General features: G+C 41.3%; 1 protein-coding gene across 3 annotated transcripts in view; it reads right to left on the bottom strand.

Moving 5' to 3' along the window:
* Positions 1–2,931: 2,931 nt before the first annotated feature.
* The window catches only part of LOC119723007 (integrin alpha-9-like), a 44,150-nt gene continuing 23,449 nt past the window's right edge, over positions 2,932–23,632 (bottom strand). For all 3 annotated transcript variants that reach the window (XM_038193465.1, XM_038193464.1, XM_038193466.1), the window contains 21 exons: positions 23,320–23,454; positions 22,326–22,418; positions 21,758–21,900; positions 21,039–21,176; positions 20,307–20,415; positions 19,969–20,063; positions 19,173–19,309; positions 18,436–18,593; positions 17,991–18,154; positions 16,709–16,858; positions 16,406–16,485; positions 15,561–15,705; positions 14,363–14,461; positions 13,318–13,487; positions 8,632–8,812; positions 7,930–8,037; positions 7,283–7,405; positions 6,165–6,290; positions 5,720–5,824; positions 4,590–4,712; positions 2,932–3,956 (listed from right to left, as the gene is read on the bottom strand). In XM_038193465.1, the coding sequence (XP_038049393.1) occupies positions 3,822–3,956; positions 4,590–4,712; positions 5,720–5,824; positions 6,165–6,290; positions 7,283–7,405; positions 7,930–8,037; positions 8,632–8,812; positions 13,318–13,487; positions 14,363–14,461; positions 15,561–15,705; positions 16,406–16,485; positions 16,709–16,858; positions 17,991–18,154; positions 18,436–18,593; positions 19,173–19,309; positions 19,969–20,063; positions 20,307–20,415; positions 21,039–21,176; positions 21,758–21,900; positions 22,326–22,418; positions 23,320–23,454 (2,717 nt within the window). In that variant the 3' untranslated portion in view covers positions 2,932–3,821. The remainder of the gene's footprint in view (positions 3,957–4,589; positions 4,713–5,719; positions 5,825–6,164; positions 6,291–7,282; positions 7,406–7,929; positions 8,038–8,631; positions 8,813–13,317; positions 13,488–14,362; positions 14,462–15,560; positions 15,706–16,405; positions 16,486–16,708; positions 16,859–17,990; positions 18,155–18,435; positions 18,594–19,172; positions 19,310–19,968; positions 20,064–20,306; positions 20,416–21,038; positions 21,177–21,757; positions 21,901–22,325; positions 22,419–23,319; positions 23,455–23,632) is intronic.

Genomic DNA, 23,632 nt, shown 5'->3' with positions numbered 1-23,632 from the left:
TTTGTTTGTTTTTCGGATTTGCTTCTTGATGGTCAGAAATGTATTGTTAATTTAGGGAAGTATTTTATTTTAAAGTTCAAATAAATGAGTTTTGACAGCATATCTTGTGTTAAATTGCATTTATTTTGTCAGTTTCTTGTTTGTGTTTTAATCCACAATTTAAAAAAAATTAGGGCCTCACAATAACTGTTTGGAGATTAATTAATTTTTGACCCATTCTGTTAAAAGTGCAAGGTTAACCCCTTACTACTTTAATATACATTGGCATTCAAATTTTGGATGTGCTCTGATATAGCTCAGGTTCATACAATTAATGAAATTTAGAAAAGCATCTTGTTCCCCGCCTTCATTTGCATATACTGAACGAAACCCAGAAATTTGCATACTGGTGTTTTTTTTAATGAGCTATTTGAATTTGATGAATATGCGTTAATGAATATTCATGATTGTTTCGCAATGTGTTAACCTAAGGTTTATATATAAGGTCCGAACACAAATTTATCAAGAAGCAGTTGGCTCAGTAGGACGAGCTCAGGATCCGAACCGGGATGTCCCTGGTTCAGGTCCTGGGCCGTCCTGAGGAGCTTTTAGACTTTTTTTAAAATATATACTAAGTTTTCTGACAAAATTGTGCATGGGTGGGACTTGAACCGGGAACCCTTGGGTATGTAGCCTTACACTCTTACCACTACACCACCGGGTTTTTCTTAAAAAAGTAAGGATTCCGGTAATTAAAACCCTTAGGTTGTTCTGACTTAGTCTCCAGAGAGAGTTGGAAGCTGAGGGGTAGAGGCCTTGGGTCTGGGGTAGGAACTTGGGACTTGGGTTTGGGCTGATCAACTCACTGGGGAATTTACTAGCTGGATGGTTGGTACTTAAACTTTGTACTTATACTTTAAACTTAAAACATTTTTTATCTTCCCAATCATGTTTTAAGGGGTGTATTATATTTTTTGGGAATTGAGAATATTAATTTTTCAAGGCATTTCATTAGTGCTTCCAGGACGCCATACCCACTTTTTCATAAGACTGAGTTTATAAGATAAATTTAAAGACGAGTACACAGGAACAAGATTTGTACAATGTTAACATGTTCACGTTGACGTACCATGGTTTGGAATTTATTTCTGCAAAACAGCAGTAAAAAATACATCAATTTACAAACTTTAAATACAGTGCATTTAAATTTAACAATTTCTATTAACACTGTTAAATTTTACCATAATACAGCAAATTAAAGTGTTTTTTTTCTGAAATTTTCCCCGACAATCAATTTAAATAAAAAAAAACTTAAAAACAGTTTGCAGGACATTGATAGCTCATTGTTTGCCAATTTGTTTTGGGTAATTAATTATCAATACATATTTACCTATGACAGTTTTTGAAAATATACAATTTTAAAGTGAACTATTAATAAAAACACTGCCAAAAAATTTCAGTTGTCTATGTTGGTGCTCCCTTCTCATGTCGAGTATTGTGTAAATAATCAAATTATTTTATAGGAACAATAATAAGTCACCGTGTTCCGTGAACAAACAATGCATTCAAATTCAATGTTCATCATTGCATAGTTTCAATAAGCATAAAAAATATAACATGAAGTTTACAGAATTTACAAAATTTACATTGGCGAAAATACTGCTAAATTTTTATTCTAAGCAAAATTTATTTCCTAGGCAAAGGACTTCGTTACTTTTGAATCGAGCTCAAATTGAACCAAATTGTGCAACAAAAAGATTTTAAAAACCACATTTTTAGTAGCATACAGTTTCAATCTAAAAAAGCCACTAAATATGTTTACTCATTTAAAGATGTATTCCCTTGGCTCTAAAAAAAAATATGATTTTGTTTTCTTCCTACAAATTTTGAATTTGTATGTTTTGTTCAATGTCTCATTCAAGATTAATTAACTTTCATAATTTCCAGGAAAATAGAAAGTGAAAAAAAAAAAGTTTCAGGAATCATCTTTAAGTGGCACGACATCGCAATTTCATTAAAATAAGTATTTTACTGTGGATAATATAAAAATATGGATAATAAGCATGGTCATGCAGTTAAAAAATACTGACTTTTAAAATAACATACAGGTTTCTAAAAATTGTCTTTAAAAAGCACTAGTACCCTGCGCAGTGTCCGACTAAAAAGTGAGGAAAATAGCACACAAAATAGTTTGTTTTTAAATCATAGATCGCGTTGCCAGAGGAAATGTAAATGGAAAATGGAAATGTAAAAAATAGAGGGCGCCCTCTTGTGACATGAAGGCACTTTTTTAATTTTTAAAAATTATTTTATAGTTACTTAGGCCAAGTAAAAAACCCAACAATTGATCACCCAGCCAGCTTACTTTCTTGAGGCTGCATCAATTTTTCTTTTTTTTTTTAAATTTCAGGCACAACACAATTTTTTAAAGATGCTTCAGAAGTTCAGATGCTTCTAATAGTTTTGCTAACGTTCAAAAAGCACTTTAAGAAGGTTTTGTGGTCATCAAGTAGTAGACAACTACCCAGAACTATCAAACAAAAAGGGCCTCCTCCTTTTTAAGGCACGTATTGTGTAAGCTAAATATGGCAATTTTAGCAATTTTTTTTTAGTAAAAACAAAAAAAAATAAAAAGGCCCTTAGGCCCCCCCCCCAAAAGTCTCCGGTTTCTGGTATGCATGCGCGTCGCCGTAGCCATGCGCGTCGGCAAAATGAAAAAGTTTTTTTTTCAATGAAAGATGATGTCTCAAAACCGCCAAACTCACTGGTTTGACTGGAATCCTGCTGCTGTACAATTTTAACGTGTTTTTAGATCGGGGTATGGTCGAGAATAAGCTTTATGTGGCCTCTCTGGACTCCCATATATTTGCACTAAGTTTAGTCAGGCACCATTTGCAGTCATCAGCTGACATTTGAAGCAAAAAAATCAGGTAAAAAAAAAAAAAAGCCGAGTCGCCGCACCACTGTTTGGGCAAGCTCCATACCAGAAACCGGAGACTTTTTTTTGTGGCCTTATCCCTCCTCTTTTTGAAAAACTCGGCTGATCAACTGGTAAGTTTTTTTTTTTCACATGGCCTTACAGATCAATTTGTTTCTGAGGTAGAACCACATTAGCCCACAGTCGCACAAGTTCTTAAAGTTGGGGCGCGCATTCACTAACAAGCGGTGGCACTTTTTTTGGCCATTTTCGTGAGTTCCAGTGGAGGGTCACATCGCATGCGTTTTCAGGTTTTGCACGTACTATGCGAAGTACGCATGACTGATTCTATTCCAAATATGCACGTATTACGCGAAGTACGCACGACTGATTCTATTCTAAATCTGCACGTATTACACGAAGTACGCACGACTGATTCTATTCTAAATATGCACGTATTACGCGAAGTACGCACGACTGATTCTATTCTAAATATGCACGTATTACGCGAAGTACGCACGACTGATTCTCTTCTTAATATGCAAAGAACCAGTACGCGTGAGTGTTTGACACCTTCAGTAATGTATTCAGGAGATCTTCCGAGCGGGTTTCCAGCAACTCTCCCTTTTTAACCGTTGAGGGGGTACTTGAGAGTGCATACACATGTACGTCAAAGGATCAATGAGTGGGGTATAAGACTTGCGCGCGAGCATGGTTCCACCTCCGTAACGGCTTAAAGAACAATTTAAAAATGCTAAAATTTGTTTTGTAATCGCAATTATTATCCTGAATCTATTTGCATTTCTTTGATTGTATTTTACCAAAAATAAATACTGTAATGTAAAAACAAATTACTGTTATTGGCTGGACCAAGCTCCTGGGTCTTTTTTCTTAATTCTTACTTTTGGTTGACCTTTTGCAGAGGTCAATCTTCGTCGTCTTGGAATGGATCTTTGAGATGGTTGACGTCTCCGTCGTGGTAGAGAGATTCCGTCTCATCCTCCTTGTCGTTGATGAGTTTCTGCATCTCTTCACGCTGCTTCCGTCGGAAGAAACCACACTTGAAAAGGAACACAAAATTGATAACTGAGCTTAGTTTGTGCAGTAGTGCTGTTCTCAATATACATCTGGAGATTCCAATGTCAAGAACTATCGGCCTGAAATACTGTCTGCTCACTTGCATTTCTGCAATCTGATTGGTTTAGCCTCTGTAACATCACTTGAAATTTTGACAAATGGTCCAGTGAATTTGTTGCACATTTTTACTGCATCACTGTGGACGCTAATATGCAACCGACATTTTTTGTAAATGGCCTGTCTGGGTTCGAATCCAGCCCAGAAATCAATGAGGATTGGGTTTTTCAGCTACTACTCAGATGAAGCGTTTTTTTTTTTTTACAGAATTCTCATAACCGTTTTGAGGTTTCTCTCCAATGAGTAAGACGGTCTCACATAAAATAGCTCGGGGCTACATTGTAGTATAGCAACGAAAGGTTTTCTTTTGAGATCTCGACCGATCAAAGTGAATAAATAGTGACTACAAAAACTGTACTTTTTCTGTCATTACCATATGCATTATCCCAACAATGTTATTGTTGACTAATATGCAAGTGCACACACTCTCCAATCAGACTGTGTGTGTGTCCCCCTCAATTGTGCATGCGCAAACCCAATAGAATCTTCTGATTCTTACCTTCCACATGCCCAGGATCACAACAAGCAAGAGCATGATCCCTGCCAGTATGCCGACAGCAAGCACCCATGTGGGAACGTTCTTCGTCGTCACTGATGACTCTGTGAAAGCTACCGTTTGAATCTGGAAAAGCAAGAATAAATAACCAAATTAACATCAAAACTTTCAAATGGAGAAGATACTAAAGTCTTATTTTTCCCATAAAAATCAGCAGTTTTCAATTGGATCTGTTCACTGAACTGTTTCAACTTTCATTGTTAAATTAAAAAGAATTAAATCTAATCTAAGTGCCTTTTGGCGTTGTATGCAAGTCAGTCACAAGTCAATCACAAGTCAATCACAAGTCACTCACAAGTCAGTCACAAGTCAATCGCAAGTCAGTCGCAAGTCAATCACAAGTCAGTCACAAGTCAATCACAAGTCAGTCGCAAGTCAGTCGCAAGTCAATCACAAGTCAATCACAAGTCAGTCGCAAGTCAATCACAAGTCAATCACAAGTCAATCACAAGTCAATCACAAGTCAATCACAAGTCAATCACAAGTCAATCACAAGTCAATCACAAGTCACTCACAAGTCAGTCACAATTCAGTCACAATCCAGGCACAAGTCAGTCACAAGTCAATCACAAGTCAGTCGCAAGTCAGTCGCAAGTCAATCACAAGTCAATCACAAGTCAGTCGCAAGTCAATCACAAGTCAATCACAAGTCCATCACAAGTCCATCACAAGTCCATCACAATTCAGTCACAATTCAGTCACAATTCAGTCACAATTCAGTCACAATTCAGTCACAATTCAGTCACAATCCAGGCACAAGTCAGTCACAAATCCATCACAAGTCAGTCACAATTCAGTCACAAGTCCATCTCAAGTCCATCACAAGTCAAATCACTAGTTTTGTCATGATCAACAGGGGATAAACAATGGCACAGACATGCCTTTATCACTCCTCATTTTACTAGTTTGCCAACTGACTGGAGTGGATGATCGGTGCTTTACTTTCATGGCCTTGTTACTCACTTGTGATACTGCATGACGACTTGTGCAAAATTGTGATAACTTGAGATGGACTTGACTTGTGATGCAAGTTTTCTCAAGAGTTTATGTCTGATAACTTTGATTCATCTTACCACTATACTGTCTGGCCGGCCGTCGGGAGGCTGTACGTGAGCGCTGTTATGGTTCTCCACTCTGACTCTGGCTAGACTGCGAAGCTTGATGGTGTCGTATCCAGACTAAAAACAACAAGTAAAACAATCGTTTTGTTTCACAAATCAAGTCAAAACAAGATCAAGTTCCTTCCAAAGAAAAAAATTGCTACCGGATCTGCCGGTGAAAAGGGAAGGAATCGACTTTGGGCATGGCTTTCTGTCACTGCTGTTTTTTTTCTCAAAAGGGCAACATTTATTATGTGGTGAGGAGAATATGAATTTATTCTTTTCATGATATTCAAGATATAACAGATTGTTCCTTTTCCCTCACAGTCACAAAATAAAGAAGATGGTCCCAAACTGAGACAATAAATAAGTACAAATAAAGTCCGGCTGAAAATGATAGTTCTTAACCAAAAGTTACCTCAATCAGCGTCTTTTCGTAGAACCGCGCCTGGATTTCGATGACTGCGCCCTCGCCCATCTGCAGGTTGTCAATCATGCAGAAGATGGTGGCACACTGGGCAGTCTGACAGTCGACAACTAACGCCTGGACAAAAACAACGACAGAAAACGAAAAACAACGTAAAACTTTACTCATCTACAGGACCTCCTTTGAGAGCTGGATATACTCTAAAGTTTCTTTTGTGCTGGTCCCAGAGGGCCAGCCTATAGTCCTCTTTGCACCCATCCGACTGACTGACTACCGGGCAGTGCTATTGTATAGCATTACCCATAACACATATGAATAAGCTAAATCCAGCCCACTGTGTATACCAGATGCATGAAAAGACTTCCAGTGAAAAGCCGTTCTGAATAAATCAGTTTGGTATCTCGATGAAGTAGTCCATGTCAAAGGTCACTCGGGGTAAAAAATCGCTGACGTGATGATACGTGATGTTACGCAAATGCACGTTCTGCTTGTAACTAACACACGAGCGTCGTGCGCCGTCTCCGTGTGAGTTCATGTGCCTTCGATGAGCCGTTTGATTATCCCGAACGACCCTTGACCCCTATCATTGTGCACATGCCCAGTTGAAATCCCAAACTGGCTCACTGACTAAACAGACTTTTGTGCACTCTCAGACCAGCAAAACTAGACTTGCCTGTCTAGGTTAATGTTGTGTTTCCCATGTCATTTTCTGACTTGCTATTTTTTTAGCAATACAAAAGTTATTTTTGAACGAGACACTGACCCTAAAAATTTGGCCCAAAATTATTGGCTGCCAGACACTAATTCACCTTCTCGAGGGGTAGGCTGGTTCCCGCCCCACAATCAGTATCGATAATGTACGGACCGGAGCCAGTCTGCTCGCAAAGCAGATCCGTTTGTTCCCAAAACAAATTTTTTTTCAGAGGTTTTTTCCCCAGAGTTTTTTTTTTTTCAGAGACGTCTAAAAAGGAAAAAGGGAGGTTTTTTGGTTGGAATAAAACAAGTTGAAAATGTATTAATAAGATGAAAACAAAATTGAATTGAAGACCATGGGGAACGCAACTTAGATCTTAAATGAGAGAATAACATAATCGCTAATCTGACCCTACCTCCCCAGAGCTGAAGAATTGCAAGGAACTACTCTTTGAGTTGGTGGTATTGATGTACGTCTGCAACTCTTTGTGCTGTTGCTGCAGTATGTGGTCGTATTTACACCGTCCTGTGCCTTTTAACTGAAAATCAAACATACAAATCGGCAAACCGTCAATCCCCCTACTGTTTAAACAGTCAAAGACAGTCAACAATCCACTTCCCCTGCCGTGCCTTTTACACAGGCTAGTCACCAACAGTCAGGTCATATGTGCAGCAAACACTGTGACTAGTCAAATTCAGTCCAAAGGCAATAGCAGGAAACTGGTAGCACAGCTGTCTTATCAATCACCTACAGACAAAGCACAGCTGAAGCAAGTTACATAAACAGTCACAGCCAGTCAATCCTGCTTTATGTAGGCTGGGAGCTCTTAACTGTTGAAAACAGTCACTTGACTGATTTTGACTGAAAGGACAACTTGGCACAGAATGTATGTTTGCAGAGGAGGGTTAAGTATCAACATAAGATGTACAATTGCCAAGGCAACCTGTCCCATGTTGGGAATAGTTATTTCAATACTGAACGTCATATTATCAAATTTAATAATTTGAAGAAAAAAAACAAAGTTAGACTGGTACCTCAATCAAGCCCCGATTTTCTCCTTACCTCGATATGTGTGAAGTACAGCAACCAGTCCCCATCCTTTGTCTTCCAGGGCAAGCTGATGTTGACTGTTGTCAGGTATGGGATGGTGCTGGGGCCTAAGTTCCGTGCCTGGCCGAAGTAAAAAAAATTATCAATCCAGGAACACCTGGTCAAAATTCAGAACTAGTGCTTAATGAATTGTGGGCTGTGTGTCCCTGGGCAGGGCACTTTACAATAATCCAGAAACAAATGGGTGTAAACTGACGGAAGAAATAGTTCTTGAATTTGTGGGTTTTTTTTTGCTCAAAAGCACGAATCAAGCTTGATACTCCCAAACGACTCAAGAAGATAGTTTCAGGAATACCTTATTGGCACGATGAGCAGGGGTAATAATGAGGTGGCACTTTTTGAATGATAATAATTATAACGTGTGGTATTTATGAAGCACCTTTGCCAATGGATACAAAGCGCTAATTTTTTCCCAACGAGACAAATTTTATGCAGCTGCTCGAGATCAGCGCAATCTGGTCTCCACCCTCACAGGTACCCATTGTGCTCCTGGGTGGAGAGAGGCAAACATGGTTAAGTGTCTTGCCCAAGAACACAAGCACATTATTCTCCATCGGGTTCAAACCCAGGCGCCATAGCACATGGGTTGAACAAAGTAACGTTTGGACCGCAGTGCTCCCGTTTTTGATTCTCCAAATAAAAAGCCCAACTCACGTCATAGATGTGTTTGAATTTGGGCCCGATGCTGGCTTGGTTGATAGTATCCTGCTCCAAACCTGTCGTGTTCTTCTTGAGGTTTGTGAGGACGTCATCCATTCCGGCTGTCTCGTGCCCGGAGCTCGTCTCTTCTTTCTTCTTCTTTTGGCCAAATATGATTTCAGAGGGATGGGTGACCCTGAAAGAACGACAAGTACTCCAACCATTAAATGTTAGGCTTAACCCTATATAACCCACCTCAATCCTCCAAAATCCTCATGGCGGTTTTAGAGGATTGAGGATGAATGGAGTTTGAGAAACATGAGGATTTTGGAGGATCGAGGATGAATGGTGTTTTAGTACATGAGGATTTTGGAGGATTGAGGATGAATGGTGTTGAAGCACATGAGGATTTTGGAGGATTGAGTATGAATGGTGTTGAAGCACGTGAAGATTTTGGAGGATTGAGGATGAATGGTGTTTAAGTACATGAGGATTTTGGAGGATTGAGGACGAATGGTGTTTAAGAAACGTGAGGATTTTGGAGGATTGAGGATGAATGGTGTTTAAGTACATGAGGATTTTGGAGGATTTAGGATGAATGGTGTTTAAGTACATGAGGATTTTGGAGGATTGAGGATGAACAGTGTTTAAGTACATGAGGATTTTGGAGGATTGAGGATGAATGGTGTTGAAGTACATGAGGATTTTGGAGGATTGAGGATGAATGGTGTTTAAGTACATGACGATTTTGGAGGATTGAGAATGAATGCATTTTTTGAGGCAGGACTGACAGGATTTTGAAGGATTGAGGCAGTGGGTATCTTTCATTTGAACACAAGTGCAACATTTTGGAGGAATTTGGAGGATTGTTCCTAGCAAATACGGCCTAAGGAGTTAGGATTAACCCTCCAACATTATTAGAAAATCTACCAGGAGATTTGTGGGAATTTTGCAGGATTGAGGAAGGTAGAGCCAAGTTACATGTACTATTTCTGTACATGAGGGCTAGATGCACCTTGAAAGTAATAGTGAGTAGGATGGGAAGTTGTGTTTCTCGACTGTGGAGGATTTAAGATGATTTTGAGGGTTGCCGCAGGGATGTGCGTGGACTCCCGACATTTTTGCCTAAAATTGGAGGTATAAAGGAACAAGCTCGATCAATGAATGTGTGTTCATGCACGAGCCACGTGATTGTGCCATGTAATTTCTGGAAGGAGTAGTGTTTTCAGTAAAAAAACCTCAGGTTTTTGACCCCAGTGATCCCATGATGACCTTAGACCCCAGTTTGGTCATGTGACATGTTGGGGCTGGGCTACTGATGCTTTTGACAAAGGTTGGTTGAAATCGGTCAAAATATGTAGGAGCAATAGAAAATGTCAACATTGGTTACCACCTAACGGACTAAGGGAGAGACATGATGATTTGTTGAGCTGCTATCCCGCAGCTACAAAGTACACACACGGTGCAAGGTATTTGTGGGGACCGAAAAATGCTATGGGGACAGCAGAAAGTCCCCATAACTCGGTCCTAATTTGCCTAACAATAAAAAACTTCCCCATAACGCGGTGTATGTCTACCCACACACGTGTGGTGCAAATATGTTATTTACATTTTGAAGAATAAAACCACCTGAGATCAGGCGATTGCCGAATGACTGACATCCCTAGGCTGGGAAGCCTTGAAAGCATCGACAAATTATAACCGATTTCCTCTAAAAATACACCTGTTTCATGGCACAAAATTAATGAATTAATGAATTCTCATATACTTAAAATCATCTGTTTATTATTGAAGCCAAGTTTTTGTAACCTGCAGTGACAGGGACTTATTTAAAAAAGTCAGTTTAAGGTCATCGGGTTTGTCAGCAGTCACACAAGGCCACTCAAGTTCAAAACAAGTTCAATGATAAATTCATCTTTTTTTTGCTGACAGGGACTTATTCAAAATGGCAGTTTAAGGTCATCAGGTTTGTCGGAAGGTCACACAAGGTCAAAGCAAAAGGTCAATGATTAATTCATCCGTCTCCCCTATTGTTGCTGGTTCCCACAAAACCACAACAGTGTAAAAAAAACTGGCCTCGAGCCAAGAATAACCTTGTTATTCTTGGCACTGTGCCAACTAGCTTTCAATAATTTATACAATCGGAACCACGGTGTGTCCACATGTTTAAGACAATACCGTAAGACGCAGGTTTTTTTTATCAGGGAATCTTCTGGTTTCCACCCATTGTGAATGTCCGACAATCGTTTGTTATTTCAGACTTGTGCAGACCAATTTAAAACAACTTGATGCTGCCCTCTTGTTATCAGTCAATGCACTGCGCTTCCTGTACTCTGACTCATCAGTTACGATCTAGTCTTACATGGTTTACACTTTTCTACTGTCATCAACACAAATTTGTCAGTTTAGGCAAAAAAAAAAAAAAATCGGTGTCTGGTCAGACCAAAGTTCCGGAATTGATGCGGCGACGCTTTTTGGGGGGGGGGGGGGGGGTTTCCAAGCTTGAATTGTACAGACAAGGTGGATACTATTTGGCTTTTGTGTGTCCTCATTATACATTGGTGTCCTCCATAATTTGCCTTGGTGCCCTTTATCGTTTGCCTTGGTGCAATTTCCCCATTCCTTGGTGCTCCTTGGTACAAAAATTTGAGGAGGTGCGGCAATAGAGGGCGCTGTTGTAGCTTCCGTGTTAATTTGAAGAAGAAAAAAAGGTTGACGCGCATGATTAAAATCGACGCGCGCGCTGACCAGAGACCGAGGTATTTTTTTTTTGGGCCTTAGTTCTTTTTATGAGTTACCTCTCAGAAGCAATCCATATCTGCTTTCAAACTGAGTTTAGGAATACTGCAACAGTGCCCTACCAAGTGTTGTACAGTCTTCTAATTTTCTAAAAATACTTATCTGTTTCTGTAAACCTTGTCATTTTGCTAGGATTGACACATTAAGCTTATTTTGTTGATTTGTAAATTTCAGGTTAATCCAGACAGCACACAGTTTAACAGCAGTTTCTATTTGTTTTCACGCTTTAGTCGTTTTCAAATTTCTCAAAATATTAGACTGGAGGGTCCTTGTTGTTACATGGAGTGGAAAAATATGAAAAACTATTCGTTTACAAAAAAAAATTATAGTGCAAGTGCACAATAAGCTCTGGCCGTATTGCCAGAAGTCTTGCATGAAAGTCTTGCATGAAATCGTTCAAATTGATCCCTGCCAGAGCTGAAAAAATGCGACGTTGAACAATGCGACGCCGATGGCACATTATGGAACACCATACTTTTTGGTCAATTTTCGAGAACAGACAGACAGAGAGACAGACTGACTGACCACCAAGTGACATGTAGATGCTCCTGCCAGAGCTTAAAAATAACAGGCTCAAAGTAGAGGTGTAAATGAAAGTAACTTCCCAACAACTCCGACCACAACCAGGGGAAGTAGCGTTCAGTGGAAGGAAGTCAGATTGCCAATAACTTCCGGCAGTATTCTGGAAGTCAGTCAGGTCAGCATCAATGCCATAAATGACTCGTCTGTTGCCTGGCCTTGTGAGTCATGTTCGGCTACACAAACCTCTATTATTAGTGCTGGAAACTGTTCAATAACCTTCAATTGTGTGGCTACTACCTGAGTCATACACTGTTAATCACATGAAATATTTGGTCGTGGGATCGAGTCCAACTCCTGTTAAACTTAAACAAGAAGCTCCATATGATCTGGGAAGCTGCGGACTCCTAACAAATTTGTGTTGCACTTTGCGTGGAATGTGTACAGCCGTTGTCTATGAAGGAGATATCGAGAGCTGCTTTGCGGCACGCATGCGGCTGGCTATTGTCCCCCAGATTATCGCCTTTCATTGAGTTGTGGCTGCGCAGAACGTTTGTTACTAACAGACAAACGGAGAGACATGATGATTTGTTGGGCTGCTGTCCGCAGCTTAGCATTTTTCTCGTAAGCGAGTGGAATACACTAAGCATACAGCGTATAAGAGCATGTTGTCAGTGCAAAAACAAATTTTGGCAAACTAAATTTGGAATCTATGGAGATCAAAAGCCCCAAATCCCCCTCTCCCATCCATACTAATGATGTGCAAACCCAACCCGAAACCGAAACCGACCCGACCCGAAACTGACTTCGGGTCGGGTCGGGTCGGTTTGTCCATCTTTTCAGTCGGGTCGGGTCGGTTTCGGTTAGCATTTTCATTTTCGGGTCAGGTCGGGTCGGTTTAGCCATCTTTTGAAAAAAACGAAATAAACCGAAATAAACCAAAACAGTTGAGAAATTCAGGTGATGCAATATTATTGACAGTCACTGTGACCGCAACCCATTGTGGTGTGGCCACTGAGCGCACTATCAAGTTCCCACGGTATTAATTTCTCCAGTCGGATGGGACTGACAGTGAAATAGATACATTGTAAAAGTTTTCATGATACCGCGTGATGATACCATGCATTTGTTCAATAAGCAGAGTTACTCTCGATCAACCAACTGAGTATAACAGAGAGAGAGAGAGACGATGGTTTTGCAAAAGAATTCATGCCACGTGGGTAAGGGCAGGCACAAAAAAGTGATCACTTTGTCCAAGCCAGATATTCGGTTTTGTTCATTTTTTTTTCGGGTCAGGTCGGGTCGGTTTGAGGGAGTTAAGATCGGATTTGGTTCGGATTTTATTGTCCACGCACGAGGCCAATAAACATTAGTTCCACCTACCCGGATATGGTAACGTCCGCCTCTATTTTGACCGGTAGGTTCATCTCCACCATGTTGTTGTACAGTGTGCTGTTGGCTTCTGTGCTTGTCGTCGTGGCTTCTGCTGTGACCTGGATGCTGGTCGTTTCGTTAGTCAGGAACGGAACAAAGAGCTTTACTCTGAAAAAACTCTTTAAGAAAAGAACAAAAGACTACGAGTTTTGTATCAAAATTAACCATTGTAAGTTGCTTCAGCTACACAGATTAAATTAAATAAATTGGGGGGGGGGGTGGTGGTAATCGTCCTCACTCTCCTCAAAACCGGAGAACCCGGAAAAAACCCTCCTAGCACAGGAGAGAATCAACAAACAACTCTACTCACTTAACAACCCGAGCAGGGAATCGAACCCGGGCCACAACGGTGAGAGGCGAGGGCTTTACACACTGCGCCATCCATGCCACCTAAGATCTTAAAGCTATAGTCCATCATTTGCAGCTATCCGAAAAGTAGCTGGCGTACTTATTGTTGAAAAACATACTTGGTTGAAAGATAGTAAGGGGACTAAACTACCTGTGAAATTATTCTTTCTGGCAAGCTGTCATTTTGAAGTAATCAACGAAAGAAGGCATTTCCAACGGTGCGTCTTAAGATGCACCGTTGGAAATTTCCGTTAGTAGTTCGGTTTTTTTATTCGGCGAAGCGCGCGCAAGCATTGGCACGACGTACACGCGCGCGCAGTTGCCATAATTGGTCGGATCAGTGCGCGACATCACGAAGCTGCAATCGGCTCAGTGAGAAGGTGTCTCGGACGCTGAATTCAGGCCCAATTCAAAACATGATTCAGCAACTTTTGATTTGAAATTGAGATCCTAGGATGCTGTTTTTCTCGGAATATACAGCTGAAGCTGAGCTGCAACTTCACCAGGTTAGTTGTTCAGTACCCTTCTTTAGATTTTAAACACTTTTGTTGCTTCAAACGAACAAAATGCACAAATTACGAATGATGGACTATATCTTTAAAACTATTTCAGCGCCGTGGTTTGATTCAAATGAAAACATTCTTACCTTGGAGAAAGCTCTCATGGGGTTATCCACGTCACAGACCACCTTGGCGGTCATGTTCTCTCCTTTTTCCGGCCCGCAGAGAACCAGCGTTTCTTTCCTCTAAAATCAAAACAAACAATTGAAGCAGACATTACCAGAGTATGACAAAAACCCTGATCCGATAAAATGCAAGTAAATTCTTATAAGATGAAATTTTTGCGTCGGGGTGATATAAATCAAATTAGGTTTTGCCCTTCACCGACGTTTAAACACTGTATACTCAGTGCGTTGCCTCCCGAGTGAAAGTTGGAAAAAAATCACTCGGGTGGGACTCGAACCCACGACCTCCTGCTCTCTACTGCAGATGTCTTACCACTCGACCACCGAGCTAACGGGATCGGTTGGCTGATTCGAATCTGATGTAAATTCTTGCCACTTTACGGAGTTTACGGCATAGTTGTGATTACAGACTGGAAGCACAGCCTTGTCAGTGAGGACAGAAAAAGTCTTTGCAGCTTATAAAATGTCAGTCCTTAGATGTTATTCAATTCAAGTTATTAAGAGCGTGTCAGAGCTCAACAGGGCTAGAAACAGCGCCAAAATGCTGACCTTGATCTCTGACTCTATATCTGAGGACGGAGGTATGTATGACTGAGCGATGTGGTCCAATGGTTATGGTGCTCGGCTCATATGCCATGGTAAATGGGATCGAATCCTGACGGGGAACATGGTGCTTGTGTCCTTGGGCAAGACACTTCACTACAATTGCCTCTCTCCATCCATACTTGGCATCCTCACAGGATGCAACTTCACACTTCATTGATTTCGCCTTTTGCTACTTAAGTATTCACTTTCTTAGAGTTTAGGCACTCTCCTGAAGACGGTCAGAGCATACTGACCGGAACGTCGAGTTTATACCTCTGGTTCTTTTCAGAACCATTCTCTTAGTTGAGAAATTATTCGCACATGGTGTTTCCGCAAACCTTTCATTATTCTCTCCATCCAGGGAGTATAAATGGGTACCTGTAAGGGTAGAGACCAGTTTGCCCAGATCACGGCTCCATGGCCCGTTGAACGGGGGTAACAATTGTAAAACGCTTTGAGACCTACCTTTTTTGGAAAGCGCTACATAAACACCACACATTATAACTATAGCTCATTGGAATGTTTATTTCAGGATAGTTTGCGATGACAAACAGGAGACAGAGAGTTTACTCACCCAGTCACTTTCCACTCGGACAAACGTGATGTCCTCGGGATGCGTGACGATGACCTGGGCCAGGTGGGCTTCCTCACCCTGATTGGTCAGTGTGATCTCCACAAACAGGTTCTCTTCGTTGCCGTAGGGTATGTAAGGCGTACCCCTGTGTAAAAAGCAATCGTAGAAATCGTGCAATCCACTGATCAGAGGCTACCAGAAGAATCGATAAGGTTCTTTCATTGAAATTCCTGTATTCTTGCAGCATAAATGTATCTTCTGTTCTGCTGATCCTGAAAGGCCAGCCTATGGGCTCCCTGCGCCAACGAAAGAGGGCGCCCTTTTACCTAGCAACGACGTCCCTTGGGCGGGGCATTTAGCTGGTTGACGCGCACCGTTCCTTGTGCGTGACGTACGTACACCAGGGGATTTGTACTATGTACACGCAGTGGTACACGGTATGGCCGCGCGTCGCGGCAAAATTGCAGTCAGGCAAGATGGCGTCGGTCGGTCACCCCCAACTGTGCTTTCTTTGCCGGGAGGGGGTACTTGTGAACGGAGTGGATAGTGACCTGACTGACTGAACTGACGTGACCTGACCTGAATTGACCTGACCTGACCTGACCTGACCTGACCTGACCTGACCTTACCTGACCTGACCTGAGCTGACCTGACTGAGCATACTGTCCGAAACGTTCAGTTCTCCCGGTTCTTTTCAAAACTTCACAAACTCAGAAAAGATATTGATACATGGTGCTACCGTAAATGTTGATCAGTGACTGAGTATAAAGAGTCCTAAACTGAGCTGTTCGGGTCCAGCTCAACTCGGCAAGTCTTGTTTTGCTTCAGATGAAGGCATGTCTTACCTTTTAGGAAGTAACGTTGCTTGTAACTGGAGATCTGTCTCACAGACAGAGTCTTCCCCACAATTGAAAATGAAGCCAACCTATATATAATAAAAAAACATTGCAAATATGTAAAAAAAAAAAAAAAATTCTCTTGAACTGTTACTAAGATTTTCTATGGTACTGTAGCTCAGAAGCCTTTGAAAAAAAAGACAATTTATCTTTTTTTTAAATTCACTGTATCACTGCACGATCCAAAAATACCTGAGAAATAGGCTTGTCTGGTTTTTGCAAATTTAGGGCTTAGGCGTCTAGAAATCTCACCTGTTTGATAATCTTGCTGGGCGAGTACATATCCAGCATGGGACACAAACCGGTACACTGCGTAACAGGTTGACCAATGGAATTCTCCGTTGTCCTGATGTCAAAGGTCAAACGGAAGGGCAAGGGGCTGAGGTAGTCTTTCATGTTGACCTGTGTTGAGAACAAGAAAAGAAAATTAAAGCTATTATACAGTCCATCATTTGCAGCGTTCCAAAAAGTAATGACGAAATTATTGCTGAAAATCATAATTGGCTTAAAGATAGTAATGGAACTAAACTCCCGATGAAATTATTCTTTCTAGCCAGCTGTCAGTTTGATGAAAACAACGAAAGAAGGCCATTTCCAACGATGCGTCTAAAGATTTCCCTGAGCTGAAACTTCATCAGGTTAGTTGTTAAGCACCCTTCTTTAGATTTTGAGCACTTTTGTTGCTTCAAACGAACATAATGCACAAATTACAAATGATGGACTGTGCCTTTAAGATATTCCAAACGCAAATATATAGAGGAAAGTTTGGCTATTCGGGCAATTCAAGAGTTACGTAATGACCAAATCTTATACAGTAATGATCAAGGAGACTAGGAGTTTTGGGATCATTTCTCTGAATCATTTACCCTTTAGGCACTATAGCGTCTGAAACCCCCTGCCTATTATTCACTGTAACGCCAGAAACCGCCCGAGCTCTGATTTTTCAGTGAATAAGTACACTGTTACACAATGAAGTCCAGGGGCAAATTTCATAGAGCTGCTTAAGCACAAAATTTGCTTAAGCACATAAACGTCTTGCTTAATAAAATCAGGTTACCAGCCAAAACTCCATGCGATTGTTATGCTAAGTAAACAACAGCTAAATACCAGTCACAAGCAATGTACATCACATGGAGTTTTTGGCCGGTAGCCTAATTTTACTAACCAATGTTTTTTCGTGCTTAAGCAAATTTTCTGCTTAAGCAGCTCTATGAAATTGGGCCCAGGTGCTGATGGGTTAATTAAATATCACAGTTAATTGGCTCTGCTACTGATATTACATCTTGTCTTTCACAATGCTGGTACTCCCTATTGGCAAAACAGGAATTCTACTAAAATGGCAGATTACGCATTTTTGCTCATGGTTCTCCGCTGAGTTTTAGTTCCAACCAAACTGCAAGATTTCGTGATATGGTGCCCTAGTTTTGTTCTTCAACATTTTGGTTTGACACAAAACTATTGTTTCTCAATTTCCTACAATACGACACTGGCTTCAGAAGAAAAAAAAAAATCCAAGAAAAATGTTGAGACTCACATCGATATGTGCCTCCCTGTCTTGGCATGTCGGCAGGCCGGCTCTGAGCTGGAGATTCTGGGAGATAGTGCTTCCACGACGGACAGCGTTCTCCACAAAGGTGACGCGACCCGGAAGACCGGTCTGCCTCTTGAGGGTGTCCGCTTCTAAGGTGTAGTTAATGGCTGGAGGGGAGGTTGGGAACCAGACACGAACATTTGAAAACTTCATTTGAAACGACAACTTGGGAAGAAGTTGGATATGTGTGTTTCATACTTCAACAGAAAAACTGGCTAAATTCTGAACAATAGAACATTTTGTGAAACTTTATTAGTAAGATGGGAAATTTGGAACATTTTGTACCGGGAAACTTTGTTGTGTGTCTAATGTTTAGACTTTATACCTTTGAAAGCGATTCAAAAAGAAACTGCTTTTCCTTTCGGGAAATTTAAACATTTTAGCTTACCGACATTTTCTGGCAAGCCCACACCGCTGTACATGAAGCAGGACACCACCCTGACGCAGGGTACCAATCGACCTTCGGACACGCACGTTGTGCGGTTGAGATCGATGGGCGTTCCTTTCACAACGATGGATGCGTGCATCTTAATCACTGGTCGGCTTCTGTTCGGTTAAATAAGAAACAAACAAAAAAATAAAAAATGAAGAAAATCAGATTAAAGGATTTGTTCTAAACCAAACTTTTGAGAGGGTTTTTTGGTATGTGTAGGGTATCAAATGTTAATACACATGAATTTGGGACATTTCTGGATGTTTTTAAAGTTTTTGGAAATGTCTCATGAAAGCGTAATAGATTCAAAGAAACAGGTACAAAATAGGCAAAATGAAGACTTGAATGAATTTTATTTTTAAAATGTGTGGCTTCCTTGACGAATTCAGTACACATTTGATGTGTCCGCCTGAATTTTAATTAAAATGAACCAAAACAATCATTAAATAAATAAATACAGTAACTTTAAACCAAGTTTGTATTTAGTTTTTTTCAAGCTGGTTGGGTAAATCTATCGAGCCAATGGTACGATGGTATCTGAACTTAATCTCTGCAAGTTTTGTAATCATTCTTGGACTAAGTTGTACATGGAAGGTATCACGGATACCGCCATCATTGTGGTCACATGGTAAACTCATGGCAGTATCCATGCACTGGTCTACTGTTCAATTTTATCTTGGGGAAATACTCACAAGTACAAGACAGCCCTGTTGCTCTGGTGAGCTCCAATGAGAAGGTCCGGGTACTGGTTACCATCCATGTCGATACCGCCCGATAGAGCACTGCCAAAGGATTTCAGGTGAGGAGTGAAGGTACGGCCAGATAGCCTCTGTAAGGTCAGGTCAAATGCCAAAGTTCAAAACAAGATTCCAAATGTGGCAACAAACTGGTACAGTAATAGATCGCCGTAGTTACACATTTTTGATCCACTTAAAGAGGTTGTGGAATGCTCGAAGACATTTCCGTCATTTTTCGGGTATATGTAGCCTAAGGTTTGATGAAATAAAAACGACTATTGTTTCTGTCATAAAATGAGAACAAAAGGTACTTTTGAGAGCTGTTTTTCAAGTCCTGTCATGTCTGTTTCGACCCGAATGTGCAATTTGTGTAAAAGTCGTCGTTGCGGGCAGCAAACAAAACACAGTAAATCGTGACGTAATAAACAGGACTCCTGATGCAGAGTAGCATAAACGAGTCCTGTTTATTACGTCACGATTTACTGTGTTTTGTTTGCTGCCCGCAACGACGACTTTTACACAAATTGCACGTTCGGGTCGAAACAGGACCTGAAAAATAGCTCTCAAAAGTACCTTTTGTACTCATTTCATGACAGAAACAAAAGTCGTTTTTATTTCATCACACCTTAGGCTACATATACCCAAAAAAGACGGAAATGTTTTCGAGCATTCCACAACCTCTTTAAAGTATAAATGATTACTTGTCAAGGTAAACTGTTAAACACTGTGGTTACACGTATTTACAGCATACCTGAGCAAAAGTGGTCTTGAGTCCCGTCTCCCCACCGTGATAGATGTACACTGCCCCACTGTTGTCATCTTCAAAGGGTGCACCGATTACTACATCTGTAACATACAATTAGGATCGTCCATGTTATTAGACAGTCATGTCAAAAAGGCTGCAGGCTTTTAATTGAGAAAAAAAGAGATGAAGACGGGAGTTTGAAAAGCCCGTAGAATCTCAGAGCCGTGATGGATGGTACCCTGATTGACCAGCTTATGTTGAGATCCACCGACACAACGACAGCCAGCAACAATCTGCAAAGAATCCGTCGCACAAACTTCAGACTTGACATGAATTCAACTCACCTTTGAAACCGTCCATGTTGAGGTCACCGCCATCAGCGATGGCCGACCCAAACCGGGCATTCACCATGCTGGAGCCAGATAAGGTCTCTGGTAGCTGTCTCATGATGGCCTATAAAGAAAAAAGGTTTTCAAGCTATTGTAGTGTTTTTGTTCTTTTCAATCTGTTTGTTTTTTTCTTGGGGAGGATGGGGTGAGTGGAGGGTTGGGTGGCTCGGAGTGGAGTTTGGAGTGGGGTTAAGGGTGAGGTAGGGTGGGATTTGGGTGGTGGGATTTGGGTAGTGGGATTTGGAGGTGAGGTGGGGCAGGGTTAAGGGTGAAGGGGCATTGGGGTAGGGGTACGGGTGGGGTAGGGGTACGGATGGGGTAGGGGTACGGATGGGGTAGGGTGGGGTGGGATTGTGGTAGGGGTGGGGTTGGGTGGGATTGGGGTAGGGTTAAGGGTGAAGTTGGGGGTAGGGTGGGGTAGGGGTGGGGTGGGATTGTGGTAGGGGTGGGGTTGGGTGGGATTGGGGTAGGGTTAAGGGTGAAGTTGGGGGTAGGGTGGGGTGGGGGTGGGCTGGGATTGGGGTGAAATTGGGAGAGTTTGGATGGGATGGGATTGGGACAGGGGCTGGGGTGGAGTTAGATGAGGATGATTAGGAGTTAAGATGGGGGTGAGGTAGGGGTGGGGTTGGGGTCGGAGGGGGTAGGGTTGAGGTCTGTGTGAGAAGTGGAAATAACCGATATACTTACATTACCGTCATTTATATACATGTAGACTCTGCCTTCGTCCTGATTGACGGAATAGAGTGGGGCTCCGACCAGTAAATCTGTCAAGCCGTCATTGTTCAGGTCCATTCCCCTCACAGCAGCCCCGAAATACGTGCCCATCTAGACAACAGAAAGGATCACATAATGGGAACACTCAAATGAACTACGACATGAAATGTACTTAGTTCACATTAAAAATCAAAAGCCAGTTGAACAAAGAAATTGACTGATAAGCGTGAGAAAAATAACAGAAATGAATACACATTCTACAGCAATATGCAAATTGTGGTCCACACAGGCAAAGGGTATCTGTGTAAATTTGATTAAGAAACAGAAACCCATATCAAACTTTCAATTTTCTTTCCTATAGCAGAATTTCTGAACTGCATAACAACAGAAAAAACTTATTTAATTTAGAAATCAATGTCGACTATAGCCTAATTTTCTCAGGGGTGGGGGGCGGAGGAAAAACATAAAGTTTTGGCTACACGCCAATATAAGCCAAAAGATTGAAATGATTTTGTGCGAGATGCGAAAACTGGTAAGAAGTTTGCAATGTGGAACAAAGAGATGTTGTTTTTGCTGGATGAAACAACAGGAACGGGAAGTTATTTTTTCAGTGTCTCTTCCCCGTCACGGCCCTCTAAAATGCTTTAAATGCAACTTCTAAACTCTAAATTCTGCCCGATCATTTCACTTACCGATTGGCCTTTAATCTGCGTCAGTAAGGTGAAGTCTAGCAGGTCGTAGATGTACACCTTGCCCCTCTGGTAGGCCCTGGGAGCTCCGACGGCGCCCTGGGTCGAAGACCTCGATAGGAAGTGACCCGACGTTACCGCATATCCTTGACAGACACAAATAATAATACAAATTTGCTCCAACATTCTTTCTAAACTCTTATTAACTTCCCGAGGCCATCATAATTTGGGACAAAGAAGTTATTAGAATTTTTGAAAAATGAGGGGAAAATATTTGATTGCCACAAAATCTTAAGAAATATTCTTGTTTTTTTGGGGGGCCACAAAATCTTAAGAAATGTTCTTGTTTTTTTTTTAAGGGGGGGGGGGGGGGGGGGAGGGGGGACATGTCCTCACCCAGAATGTAAAAATATTCGATTGCCACAAAATGTTAAGAAATATTCTCGTTTTTTGGGGGGGGGGGGGGGGGGGGGGAATGTCCTCACCCAGAATTTTTTTTTTTACATAAGCGGATACATGAATCATCATTATTTATACCATTTTCAACCTCTTCCCAAGCCTTGCATCATACCTATATAACTTTCATCCTCCTCCCCAGTTGGGTACCATGTGGTCACATCGGACATTGTCATGGTGTTAGCGTTGTCAATGGATACCACACTTCCTGCAAAACAAGATGTTTATAAAGAATTGTACTCATTCATGGGATGATCATGTCCAGTTTTGGCGAAAAAAGGGCACGATTCAGCTGTAATTAGAAAATGACAAATACTGAGGATGTAGCAATAACTGATGATGATGCATAATGTTTTAATGTAACTATTTCTGGGTTTGGCGAGTAATTTGCAAATCATGGATTTTATGTCATTATCTTGGACTTTGGTGACCAAAACGCCTCACCTCCATCCACCAATCCCAACACTGAATGCCCCATCTTCAAAGCTAAGTATTTCTCATCACAAAATGTAACTTTAAACTCAGTCATACTGCACATTTCAGGACTAAACATGATTCATTCATTAAAAATGCGATCTCATTAGACCAAAGAAATCAAATTGTTCTTCTTCCGATTACACGGCATTTGAAAATAGGAGAGGTAGGTAGGGCATTTTTTTTTTTTTGGCAATTTGTTGTGTGTACAATCATATGGAGGTGTCTGCGTGTAGTCAAGGGTAAAAGGTAGTAATTGATGATTTTCGGGTTTTTTCCCCTCATTTTTCAGCCAAAAAAATAGGGTAGGAGCTGTCAAAATAGGATAACCGGAAGAGAACTATTATTTTTTTGGCTTTATCGATCCCAAAAAGTTCTCAACAAAGCTACATATGTAGTCACCGAATTCTATCGGGTGCTTGCATGATCCCCAGAGGGCGCCAAACACATATTTGTGCAGTCAGTTCAAACACTGACAAAGCTGAGGACACCTTAATTTGAGCAGGCACTTGTACATCTGTGCTCACTTAATCCTATCAGGTGCTTGCACTCTCCCTTGAGGGCGCCAGACACATATCGTTTTGTATCGCACAAGCGCCGGGAGCGGGAATCGTTCTCTCCAGACTAAGACCTACCTCGCCAAGCGAGGGAGCCCACCGCGCCAACCATCAGCGTCTCTCCGTCCGCCGTGTACTCGGCGCTGAAGCCGGCTTGGCACCAGCCATGCCAGGCGATGCCACGGCCATTGGCATCCGATTTAATTTGGATTTCTGCAGATAGAAAAAAGGTTAATTAGAAACTCAATGGGTCAATGAAGTGACTTAGGAACATATTTTTTTGCAACTTTCTACTCCTCTTAAAGCTACAGTCCATCATTTGTAATTTGTGCATTTTGTTCGTTTGAAGCAACAAAAGAGTTCAAAATCTAATGAAGGATACTGAGCAACT

Source organism: Patiria miniata, unplaced genomic scaffold, assembly GCF_015706575.1.
Source record: "Patiria miniata isolate m_02_andy unplaced genomic scaffold, ASM1570657v1 HiC_scaffold_16, whole genome shotgun sequence".
Lineage (NCBI taxonomy): Eukaryota > Metazoa > Echinodermata > Asteroidea > Valvatida > Asterinidae > Patiria > Patiria miniata.
The sequence above is the reverse complement of the archived record's forward strand: the minus strand, read 5'-3'. Positions and strand labels throughout refer to the sequence as shown.